This window comes from Typopeltis vanoorti, chromosome 21, assembly GCF_054136105.1.
Source record: "Typopeltis vanoorti isolate ZY-2024b chromosome 21, IOZ_Tvanoo_1.0, whole genome shotgun sequence".
NCBI lineage: Eukaryota > Metazoa > Arthropoda > Arachnida > Uropygi > Thelyphonidae > Typopeltis > Typopeltis vanoorti.
In genome coordinates this window covers 61,638,151-61,650,746 of record NC_143569.1, presented here as the reverse complement: position 1 = coordinate 61,650,746, position 12,596 = coordinate 61,638,151, and the positions used below count along the sequence as shown (strand labels likewise).

Below are 12,596 nucleotides of genomic sequence, written 5' to 3'. Positions count from 1 at the left end.
AAATTCATTTTAGAAATTATGGACTTTACGACCGTGTTATAAAAAACTCTTTTAATTTTCCGACGTTTTGATCTTCATATTAAGATCATCATCATCTGGAGCATATACAAATATACAGGACAAGCTGCGTTACATTACATACAGTAAGCCAGAGAAACAATTATTTGATCACAGGTTATTCTACAGGCATGACCTCTAGTGAAAAAAAAAAAAAAAATAAATTATTTAGAAACTACATCAAGCTAAATTCTATTTATGATAACATGAATAAACATTCTTTCTTATAGATAGTTTTCTTTTAGTACCAATGATGTCCTATTTTTAGCATTACAATTGTTATTTCTGATTTAGAATCCTGGATTATCTACAGTCCTGTTTATAGTTACTCTTAGAGAGGAAGGTTTCGGGGATCGAATATGTGCCTTCCATACATTTGGGATTTTTAGACCATCATTATTGTTCAGATTGGGGTGGTTGATAATAATCTCACAGGCTTCCTTAAATTTGTGTTTATACCATGTTTTGGTGTGATGTAGACAACTGGTGCTTTTTCAGTCAATTCTATGTAAGGTGTTCAAGGGCAAGATCAGAAAGGCCTGCTTCATCATAATTATTATATTTAATGTGACATTTATGTTCTTTTTGTCTGATAGGAATTGTGCATCCTCTTTCCCTTATATATGGTATGTTACAGGTGCAATAAATATGCTATACTCCAGGGTGGACCAGTGGAGGTAGTGGATCTTTGGATGAGTTGAGTAAGCTTTTTAATTTTGCAGGAGGTTTAAAGGTGACTTTGAGGTTGTATTTTTGTAGTATTCTGTTTATTTTATCTGATGTCCATTTAATGTGAGGAATGGTTATAGTTTTATTGTAGTCTGGTTTGTCTTTGTTTTTTTTTTATTGAGGTCTTGTGGAGAATTTTGTTAATAGTGTTTTGGCTGTAACCATTTTTTTGAAAAGTATCGCTGGTAACTTTAAATTCGTCTTTCAGTGGATGTTCACTGGTGCTGATCTACAAAATCCACCTAGTTTTTGTGTTGGGAGGTGGTAGGAGTTTATGTGTGAATATTGGCCAGTATGTGTCGGTTTCTGGTAAACAGGTAATGAAAGATTGCCAGAAGGAAGACGTGTGACAAGTGTATCTAGAAACAGAAATGGTTACAGCCAAAACACTATTAACAAAATTCTCTACAAGACCTCAATAAAAAAAAACAAAGACAAACCAGACTACAATAAAACCATAACCATTCCTTACATTAAAGGGACATCAGATAAAATAAACAGAATGCTACAAAAATACAACCTCAAAGTCACCTTTAAACCTCCTGCAAAATTAAAAAGCTTACTCAACTCATCCAAAGATCCACTCCCTCCACTGGTCCACCCTGGAGTATAGCATATTTATTGCACCTGTAACAGAAGTGTGTTCTGTTTTTCAATCTCAATTGTGAACTGTATGCGTTTGTGTTGATTGTTTAGGTAGCTAAGGAATGTGTCTAGTGTCTGGCGGCAATGGGACCAGATCGTGAAAACATTGTCAACATATCTAAGCCCGACTTTGGGTTTTAAAGTAGAGGAATCTAAAGAATGTTGCTCAAAATGTTCCACATAAAAGTTAGCCATAGGGGGGATAATGGCGATCCCATGACTGTGCCTTCTTTTAGTAGGTAGAAAGCGTTTTGCCATACAAAATAACCAGAATGTAATACATGTGCAAAGAGCACCATGATATCTGGAGGGAATTTGTTCTGTAAAAGAAGGATTGTGTCATTGATTGGGACATTCGTAAAGAGGGAAGAGACGTCAAAACTGAATAATAAATCATCTTTTTCTAATGTAATGTCTTTGATAATGTTTATGAAGTGTTGTGTGTTTCTGATATATAGGAGGGAGAATGACCTACCGACTCCTTGAGTGTTGCCACTAATTTCTTGGCTAGATGATAATTCGGGCTATCTATCCCTTCGACTATTGGCCGGAGTGGTGTGTTTTTTGTGAATTTTCGGTAGCCCATAAATTATCAGGGAACAAGCTTAGTGCGGAAATAGTTTTTTGACCATATCTTTGGGCCATGTGGCAATTGATTTAAATAGTTTCTCTGTTTTTTTTTTTATTCTATTGGTTGGGTTGTAGTTGTCCTAGACTAGCAGATTCATTTTTTCTAACTAAGTGGTTCGGTTTAAAATAACAGTGGCATTTCCTTTATCAGCTCTAGTTATTACGAAGTTCGGATTTGATTTTAATGATTTCACCACTATTAATTTGTGTTTCGTTAAGTTGCTTGTTATTGTTTTGTTATGATTTAAAATGTTGGCAGTTTCTAAATGTATTTTGTCTGCTATGTTATTTAGGATGAATCTTAAGCCTCTTTCAATATTACAAATAAATTCCAGTTTGTTTATCGATCTGGGTGCTATGTCAAAATTTAGACCTTTGTTAAGTACCGAAAGTTCATCTTTGTTTTACTGTTACCTGCAGACGATTGGTGGCTCTTGTTGTTTCTTGCTTCTGGTTGGTTGTTATCATTCACTGTGGAGAAATTTGAATATGTCCGTTGGTTTTGTCGATCTTTTAGTCTATGAAATTTGGAAATGAGGTTTTCTTTCTTTGTTTGAAGGATATGGTTCGCCATGTTGTCCGTAATCTTTTCCAGGATCATCCAGATATCTGCGTTTAAGTAGCTTGAAAGTTCTGATTTTACATTTTGTAGCTGGTTTTCGGGAAATTAAAAGAGTTTTTTATAACATGGTTGTAAAGTACTATAATTTCTAAAATGAATTCTGATCACCATGCAACACTAAAAGAAAGGATTAACTCTGAAAACATTATAAGTGCATGGTAGAAGATACTAAGAAAAAAACAAGCTTAACATTCAACACAAAATATATCTCAATACTATGCAACCTATAATATTTACCTTATTACTGTTCTGCAGTTTTGTTACTTCATCTTCTAAACACTGACAGGTGGCAGTCAAAGTATTCATTTTCATCTTCAAACATTCTACTTGTTCCTCTGCTGACTCATAATGTCTCCTGAATTCGTTCTTCTGTTCCTGAAGTTTAATTAACTCTTCTTGAAAAGTCCTTTGTTCTGCTTTTGCAGAGTTGAGCTCTTTCTCCAACATCTACACACAAAAAAAAAAAAAAAAATCAAATATTTATTACTAAAGTATTTGATATAATAAAATACATATGTATGTGACAGGTCATTAATACAAAAATAGTTTGTTACAGTGAGTAGTCTGCTATAATGAATTTCTCATAGCAAAGCACTGTACCTACGGGTTTCTTTGGATGGACTTTTTTTGCAGTCCGTTATAGTGACCGAGTTTTTTTATAGCAGTATTTCTGTAGTAAGAGTCAACATAAGAATTATCTTATGGCTTCCTTCCTAACTTATGGCTACTTAAAGATATAAGGGAAAAAAAAAAGTTTTTTCTTATTTCTCCAACAGCTATTGCTGACTATCCAAATGCAAATGATTACCTCCTAAATTTATATAAGAAGATGCATTTTCTCTAAATAGAACATATCACCATCATCATCAGTGCCTATGGATCCAATGCCCATTTCTGATGCTTGTTTCAACATTCTTTGCTATTTCTCTCTGTCCACAGCCTGTGACCCAAGCTCTTCCAATGCCACTCCTTCACATCATTCCCTGCCTTTGCTGTCCTCTGTTTATACTGTCCACTGTACCAAGCACCAAGGTTTGAGCTTTTACTGTTATCCATTCTGCTGATATGTCCAAAAAAGCTTTAATTTCCTTCAAATTATTTTCTGCATTAGATTCACTTTGCAGTTTACTTTGGGATACAGTTCTTCATCTGTTACCTTTTGCACCCATCTAATTCACAGAATCTTTCTACAACATGTTCTTTCAAAAGCCAATATTCATCTCACAGTCTAACCATTAGCCATGTCTCACAGTCATAGAGAGTGTTCGTGAATATGTATATTTCCAGCAGTCTCAGCTTTATGGGAAGGCTCACTGATTTGCTTTTCCATATCTTGTCCATTCCTATAGGTTTATTTTTGCTTTTCTTATGTGAGATTTCATCACTTTTTTACAATTTAAATAGTGTGTCATGTTGTACCTTAGGTATTTGAAGTCCCTAATTTCTTCCAGCTCATGTCCAATGATCTCTATTTGATTTCTCATCCTATCCTCTTGCCAAATAACATTGTTTTAGTTTTTTAAATTTTTATATTTATTTATTTATATTTGTAACTTGAATTGAAATTCCCCTTATATTATCCTTTATGACATCCACTGTTCTTTCTAAAAGCATAACAAAGATGCTTGGAGGTATTGGGTCTCCTTGCATCGAATCTTTTGTTGTCCAGAACCAAATTCTTATTTCTCACAGCAACATCTACATTGTCATTAATGTTCCACAATAGATATACCAGATTCCTGTCTACTCCATACAATTCAAATGCAGCCCATGTCACTTTCTGATGTACAAGGTTGAATGTCATGGGATTTACAGGATATTATGACAGTTTTACATGAAAAACTTACATCATTTACTAACTTCCTATCAACAATTTTTCTCCAAATCAATCTGTTATCTGTCAAGACTTCAACATTATAAGATCTTCTATTTCTGTCTTCTAAGGCACTTTTTTACCCACCTATTGGTCTTCCTCTGGGTCTTTTTCCTGCCAACCTGACAGAGAACACTTGTTTTGCTAATCTTTCCTCTCCCATTTTTTTTAAGTGACCATACCACCTGAGGTTAGTTCTGCTAACACACTCCTGGATGCTAACAATGTCAAGTTCTTTCCTAATATCCTCATTTTTAATATGATGTTGCCATTGATGCCATCTGTTCATGCCTCTAATCTTTCTCAGGACTCTCATATCTGCGGTCTCTAGTCTTTGGTCAAGTGTTTTACTTCTGACCCAGCTTTCAGATCCATAAGTTAAAACTGGTTTGAACACTGTCTTGTATACAGCTAATTTAGTCTTCTAACTAATTTCTCTCTTATTCCATATGAATTTATTCAATTGACTTCCTAACATACCAGCTTTGTTGATGCTGTTGTCTAGTTTCATATTTAATTTATGATCTTTACTAAAAATTGTACCTAAGTAGCTGAAATGTTTTACTTGTTCTATAGGCTCCCCATTCACATTTTGCAGTTGATATTTTCATGGTCAGCCTATTTTCATTGTATTGTTATTGCTGACCTCCACACCAAATCTATTACAACAGTTATTCAATTTAGACAGGGAATCTTGAACGCTTGTACCGGATTTATTTAGAAATATAACATCATCCACATAAAGTAAAGAGCTGAGATTAACATCTCCAAATTTGATATCAGGTTTAATTAATAGCACTTTCCTTCATGATGTGATCTATATAGATAATTAATGAGAGAGGGGATAATGTACATCCTTGTCTGACACCAGATTTAACATTAAACCATCTTCCTGTACTTCCTTCAATTCTAACTGCTGACTTACAACTCAAATAAAGACTAAGTATTGTTTAAATAATGCCCCATTGACACCATATAACTGTAGCGTTTTGAATAGCTTTTCTTTTGGCACCTTGTCATATGCCTTTTGCAGCTCTACAAAACTTAAACAGATCTTTGTTATATTTCCATGATTTTTCAACTATTTGTCGTAGAGTGAAAATCTGATCCTGACAGGCTCTATTAGGCCTGAATCGAGCTTGTTCTTCACCAAGCTTCACTTCCACAATCCTTCTCAACCATTTCTCAAGTGTATACTTGCATAAATCTTACCAGAAACACTCAGTAGGGAAATACCTCTGTAATTCTTACATTCAGTTTAATTTCCCTTTTTATATATGGGTACTATGAGAGCTCTACTCTACACTAATCATCTGGAATTTATCCCTCTGTTCAGACCCTCTGTCAGAAGACTTTTATACCTCCATACTTGAGCATTTCTGGTCGAATATCATATACTCCTGCTGCGTTTCCACATTTCAGGTTTTTGATGGCTTTTTTCATTGTGTCGGTTGCTTTCTCTAAAGCCTCAAAAAATTGATCCACTTCTACCTTGGGTAGAACCTTCTGTGGGACCATAGGCACAAATAAGTCTCATTGTCCAGTTCCCCATTCTGATATTTGCCCACATTACTCTACTTGATATTGCCAGCCATTCAAGAAGATTAGCCTCGTATTTAGTGTTGAATATTATAGCTACTTCTTCTTTTCCCTGATTGTTACTGCTTGAATATAATACACACACACACACACAATTAAAATATAATACACACAATTAATCTTAACATTAATATTTGCTACAACAGTACTTCTGTCTCTTCTAAATCCTGCTTGCTCACCACCTAGATTTTCTTCTATTAGTTTTCTTATTCTTTCTGTTAATATCATCATAAGTACTTTTCCCACATGACTCATTAGATTAACTGTTAGTTTTTGCAACCCATTTTGCTTCCATTTTTGTGAATGGATACAAAGCAGAACGCATGCATTTCTATTTATTTATTTTTTTTTTTATTCTATAGGTTCTCCATTTTGGATGCAGCTGATGCTTTGATCTTCATTTAGTTTCTGGTATGGAGATCATATGTTTCTAAACATAAATAGATTTATTAAAATAAACATTATAATTTGCTAGTTTCATAACTCACCAGGCTAACATCATCAGGAGTTCAATGCTTGTACAAAAAAAAAGGCTAGAAAAAATTAATTACAATATAACAGAACTTCAACTAGTACATATAAACAAACTGACAACACTGATCAAAAAACACATTGTTGTATTAACTACTGTGCAAGTATTCAAACAATGCTAGTTGTTGCTGTCACATTCTGTGGCATAAAGCATGTCATACACCAGTTTCACAGTTGTTAGTTTTTTGATGAATACAAGACCAAACTTCGGTGTAGGAATAAATCTTGGTTTCTGTTACTCTATGTAAGGTATGGAGAATTTCAGAGGATTTTTTAAATTTTCTTATAAAACAGTTATAATCAATATATGGCATTTCTGTTTTTTGTGAAATTACTTGGTGGTTTGTATCTGTTGTGTGGAAGGCTAATTGCAATCTGTGCTTTCTCTTTTTTCTCAGCACCCTTTACATGTTCAAACATGCATATCTCTCCAGATCATCTTATCAGTCCTACATAGCAAATACCACAAGAGAGCAATGAATTTTGTATATTCTTTATGGAAGGATATAAAGGTTTTGGTGGGTGTAAGAACCTCGAAACCTTATTGAGTGGAAACCCAAAAATAACTGGAATTATTTTTTTAAAAAAAATTTATTAAAGTTTATAATACCACATTCTAGTCTCCTTCAAAGTACTCTCCATGTGATGAACACACTCGTCCCAAAGTTTTTTCCACTGCTGGAAACAGTTCTGGAACCGTTCAACTGGAATACTGTTTGACCTCCAGCGACTTCTTTCACTTTGTCCACATCAATGATAAGGAAACCATGAAAACCTTTTCATGGTTTTCTTTATCCACAGTATAGATAGTATAACTTATAGTATAGATTAAACGGAAATTTTGCAGCTTATGACAGGTGAGAGGAGAACTCAGAGAATCATCCCTAGAAGATGAGTAAAAATATGGTCAAGAAGCATGAGAGGTCCAATTTCTCTCGTAGTGAGATATATGAATGAGATAAATGCTATTATGCACTATAAGTGCATAATAGCATCACCTGTGAATATTTTCTAGAAGAGGCATGATAAATACATGGGCATTATATCACTACCTGGAGATGCTTATATATATATATATATATATATATATATATATATATATATATATATATATATATATATATATATATATAATAACAATAAATAAAAATCTAGTCCTCGCAATTTCTATTTGGCTCAAACTAAGCTTGTTTTTCTAAATTTCTTTTCCACAATTTTTGTTAGCTTCTTCTTCTTTTCAGTCTTGTGATGCAAACATTTGCACTGAATGTATCACTGAAATAATTTTTGCTGGTACAGAAACATTCATTCTCCCAATTCCACTTGAATTCTCATTCCTTATCTAAGCTCTAGTTCTGCAAGAACTATGCCAAGGCTATACAAGAGAAGAACCATTCATATTGCAATTAACTTTCATCACGATCTCTATCTCCTTATTTATACCAAAGTCCAAAATATACACAACAAATTATCAATATATCCAAAATTGATTTTGAAAGGACCAAAAGCAGGAAGCGTGCATCATGTCTAAATGGCAATCATGTTTTCTAGTCTCCTGACAAAGCTATTAACCATAATTTTTGTCAAACTCTATTTGTTCTTCTTTTGCTATTGGATGGTTAGAAAGAACCAATCCACTGAATTACGTGTACTAATTAACAATAAGGTAACTTAGATAAGAATTATCATTTCCATAAAATTTCTGCTCAACAATCAATAGCATCTTCCAGTATGAAATTTAAATTAAACAAGCAAAGAGATAAAAAAAAAAAGATTCAGCAATGAGGAAGTAAGAGCTACATGTCAATGATACAGATACGAATAGTCTGAAGTACAAATTTCCATATAAATTTATGAGAAAAAATTCTCATGCAAATTACTCCACTGTTAATAACTGTAAGCAAAGGTTTGGAATGTAAGTAGACATTCCATGCCTGCTTACATTCTAATCCTCTGGTTTCTTGCTTCTCTTTCAATTTACACACTGATTATCTTGGTAAATGCCTGAACATGCAACATTTAATGCCCCTTTGATTTTCTGTCAGAAAGAGATAAGAAGAATCTTATCTAAACTGGAAAAATCTCATCCAATCTTCTAGTTCTGATGGCATTTCTCCAATTGTTCTGAAGACTTGCTCCAGAGTTGACTCCTGGTATATGTTATCTTTTTCTTATCCTCTGTTCCACTAGTATCTAACATGTAATTTGGAAATTGTTAGGATTGCTGGAATGCAACAGATGAGAAAAGCTGAAAACTGAGTGGAATAGAGAAAATTTTGGGAGACCTTCATCCAGCAGTGAACCGATCCAGATTGAAGAAGATCCCATATTCAGGTCAGTACCAACAAATTATTATCCAATTTCTCTAACTTGAGTATTTTCTGAAGAATGGAGAAAGCAATTAATACTCACTTCTGTATCATTCAGAACCTCTCAATTATAAATGATCATCAGTATTAATAATACCACCACTGATCAAGAGGCAAACTTGTTTATGTCACCCATCTTTAGACAAATGCCATGGAAAAAAATTTGAGAATCTCAAGTGATGCAAAGCATCTGATCAAGTTTCACACAAACAGCTATTAAGTAAGCTCTTATTATATGGTCTACTTTCTGACTTCTGCAACTGACTTGCTAGCTTTCTCTCTAAATATACAATATGTGGGATGGTGGATGAATCCTTACTGTCAAATCTGGCAACCAAAACTAGGATTTCAAAAGGATCTATTCATTCTATATACCAATAAACTTCTCCAGCTGACTGCAAATCCTAAAGTTTTGTTAATGACAAGCATTCTGTGCTACTCCATTTCATTTGACAAATTTTGCACCATATAAACCACTCAAGTTCTCAGAATATCAGTTTCTACATCCTTAAATTCTGATCTTCAAACCATTCCTCAATGCGGTTAACCTTATTAATTTCAACAGTAGCAAATGCTTTCTCACAAAAGAGAGAGAACCCTTTTCTTCCAGTATTACCTTTGACAAAGCCCAAATCTCTGAACAAGATAGGATTTCACTTCTCAGGATAACTCTAGTATCAGCAGCACTGATACTATGGACATCGGATGTGTTTATGGGTGAAGTTCAATCCAAATTTCAATAGGAAAGTTTTGATTGGGGGGAAGAGGAATGAGAGAGGAGAAAGTTCGCTAGAATTTACTAAAGAAAACAGACTATTTAGTATGAATTCATTATTTAATAATGATGTAACAATTTTAAATGATTTTAATAGAGGGAGTGATTACCGTATGTTGAGATCTAAAATTATAATTAATAAAAATGAGAAAGAAATAAACTAATTAACCAGAAGTTCAATGCAATAAATCTAGAAAATTTAAAACTTGAAAAAAGCAGATATGAAGTTTTTAAGAGAACCTTCAAATAAAATCAGAGAGCAGATATGATACTACAAGAAACTCAATATAATCATTTAAAATTATGCAAAACAATCAAGAAAATAATGAACTCTGATCCTTTAATATTATAAAAATAAAATAAACCATTGAAAATAAAAATATGAAAGTTCTGAGAACTCTCATATTTTTATTAATAGAATGGATCTTTGGAAACATGAAAAAAAAATCTCTCTCTAAAGCAAAAATATGATAAAATAAAATAATAAATAGAATTAAAGAATACTATGAAGAACTTTATAGTGACAAAGAAATTTAGGGACAGTCAATTTCAAGATGAGTTGTCAATTGGACATGCCAAAAGTCATAAGAGAAGAAACCGAAGCAATTTTGAAAACCATGAAGCAAGATCCCAGAGAAGATAAGATTCAAGTGAAACTGTTGAAATCTGGAGAGAAGACAGTGGCTGATTATCTGAGAAGACTCTTCACACTTTGTTGAAATATCCCAGAAGCATGAAACAATGTGTTTATAATAATTATATATAAAAAAGATGAAAAGGAGAATACTAAACATTATAAAACCACTAGTTTATTACCAGTGGCATATAAAACATTAAAAAAAAGTAATAAATAATAGAATAATGCAACAGCTTAAGTATATTGAATATAAGCAATCAGAGGAGCAGGCAGAATTTAGATGTAATTACAGCACCATTGTTAATATCCATAGGCAGATTATAGAAAAGACAAACAAATATAATAAATCTCTCTATTTACCCTTTTGTGGACTTTGAAAAAGCATTTGACTCCATCAAAACCTCAGCTATTCTAGAATCACTATTAAAACAGGAAACAGAAGAAACACACACACACACACATATATATACAGTGGTATCTCACTAAACCGAACCTCTTTAGTCCGAGCCCTCCAGTAATCTGAACTGCGGTTTGAAAGAAAAAAATGATCAGTATGTGTGTGTCTTACCTGTAATTACAAATGGCATTGAAACCTGGAATTTAATCCAAGGTATGAATAGCAAATTGAAGGTTACCCAGAGAAGAATGGAAAGGGATATGCTTGGTGGGACACTTAAAAACAGGATATCCTTCCATTTGACAAGACTGAAAACAGGTGTACAGGACATCAGCTACATTCGCGCATTTTAAATGCACATATCCAGCCTATATGCATTTAAAATGGATATAGGCTGGATACAATGCAAGATATAACAACAGAAGATGGATAAAATTATTAACAGAATGGAGACCTATTGATGATAGTAGGCAGAGGAAAAGATGGCAAAATGAAATTGTTAGGACTGCTGGAATGCAACAGATGAAAACTTTTCTCAAATCAATTCCATTCTGAAAACAGAATGGAATTGATTGGAGAAAATACCTTTGTCCAGCAGTGGACTGATCCAGACTGAAAAAGAAAAAGATGGCTAAAGCAATTAAGATTATGAGGTCAGTATACAGGATGTTTCAAATTAAAGTAGCACTATTCAAAACTTGTAGAGAGAGAACCAGTAGCTAAAATACCCAAACTTGGTGGGTACCCTACCCAGATTGGGAAGAGATTTTGACAATGAAAAAATTAGTTCAAAAATTACTGATAAGAGAACTATGGGTGAGTGAGGAAAAATTGTGAATTTTGCATACCACATGAGCTGTAATGGAGTATAAATAAAAGAGTGATGCTGACTCTACAGTATTTTGACTTATGCAATAGGTCTAACAAGGCACATTCAGGCACACTTTGCCTGAATGCGCCTTGCATATGAAGTATAATAAAATTAGTTTAATCCTTTATCCAAGTGTGAGCAAACAAAGTTTGCGCCTGAAAGTATCTTCAGGACTGGGGTAAGGAGGTACAACACCAGGGCACTCCTTGCAAAGGTGGAGCAAGCTACCAACACTCCTACCTCAGTATCTCCCATAATGCAAAACACATCTCCTTGCGGATATGTCTAATGTTATGCATTAAGGGAAGGGCCACAACCCAGACTAGTTTCGACCTTTATTGAGGTCTCTTCAGTGGGAGCCAGGCCCAAGTGGAGATACCAGGCAGAAGCATTAGCTTCTGCCTGGTATCTCCACTTGGGTGGCACACCATTTGGCAACTCCTATAGGTAGAGATGACCTGCTAACCCTTCCCTTAATGCATAACATTAGACATATCTGCAAGGAGATGTGTTTTGCATTATGGGAGATACTGAGGTAGGAGTGTTGGTATCTTGCTCCACCTTTGCAAGGAGTGCCCTGGTGTTGTACCACCTTACCCCAGTCCTGAAGATACTTTCAGACGCAAACGTTGTTTGCTCACACTTGGATAAAGGATTAAACTAAATTTATTATACTCATATTGCTCACACTTGGATAAAGGATTGAACTAAATTTATTATACTCTAACCAAGTGAAAAATAAACTTTCAACATCTTTCTCTAAATCCAGAGTAATTTATTAAAAAAGGGTGGCACACCATTTGGCAACTCCTATAGGTAGAGATGACCTGCTAACCCTTCTCTTCAGTGGGAGCCAGGCTT

At 34.0% G+C, this 12,596-nt stretch overlaps 1 protein-coding gene across 1 annotated transcript in view; it reads right to left on the bottom strand.

Moving 5' to 3' along the window:
* The window catches only part of LOC150094899 (uncharacterized), a 269,654-nt gene that overhangs the window by 218,368 nt on the left and 38,690 nt on the right, over positions 1-12,596 (bottom strand). The window contains exon 5 of the mRNA XM_090411271.1: positions 2,921-3,130. Within this exon, the coding sequence (XP_090267397.1) occupies positions 2,921-3,130 (210 nt within the window). The remainder of the gene's footprint in view (positions 1-2,920; positions 3,131-12,596) is intronic.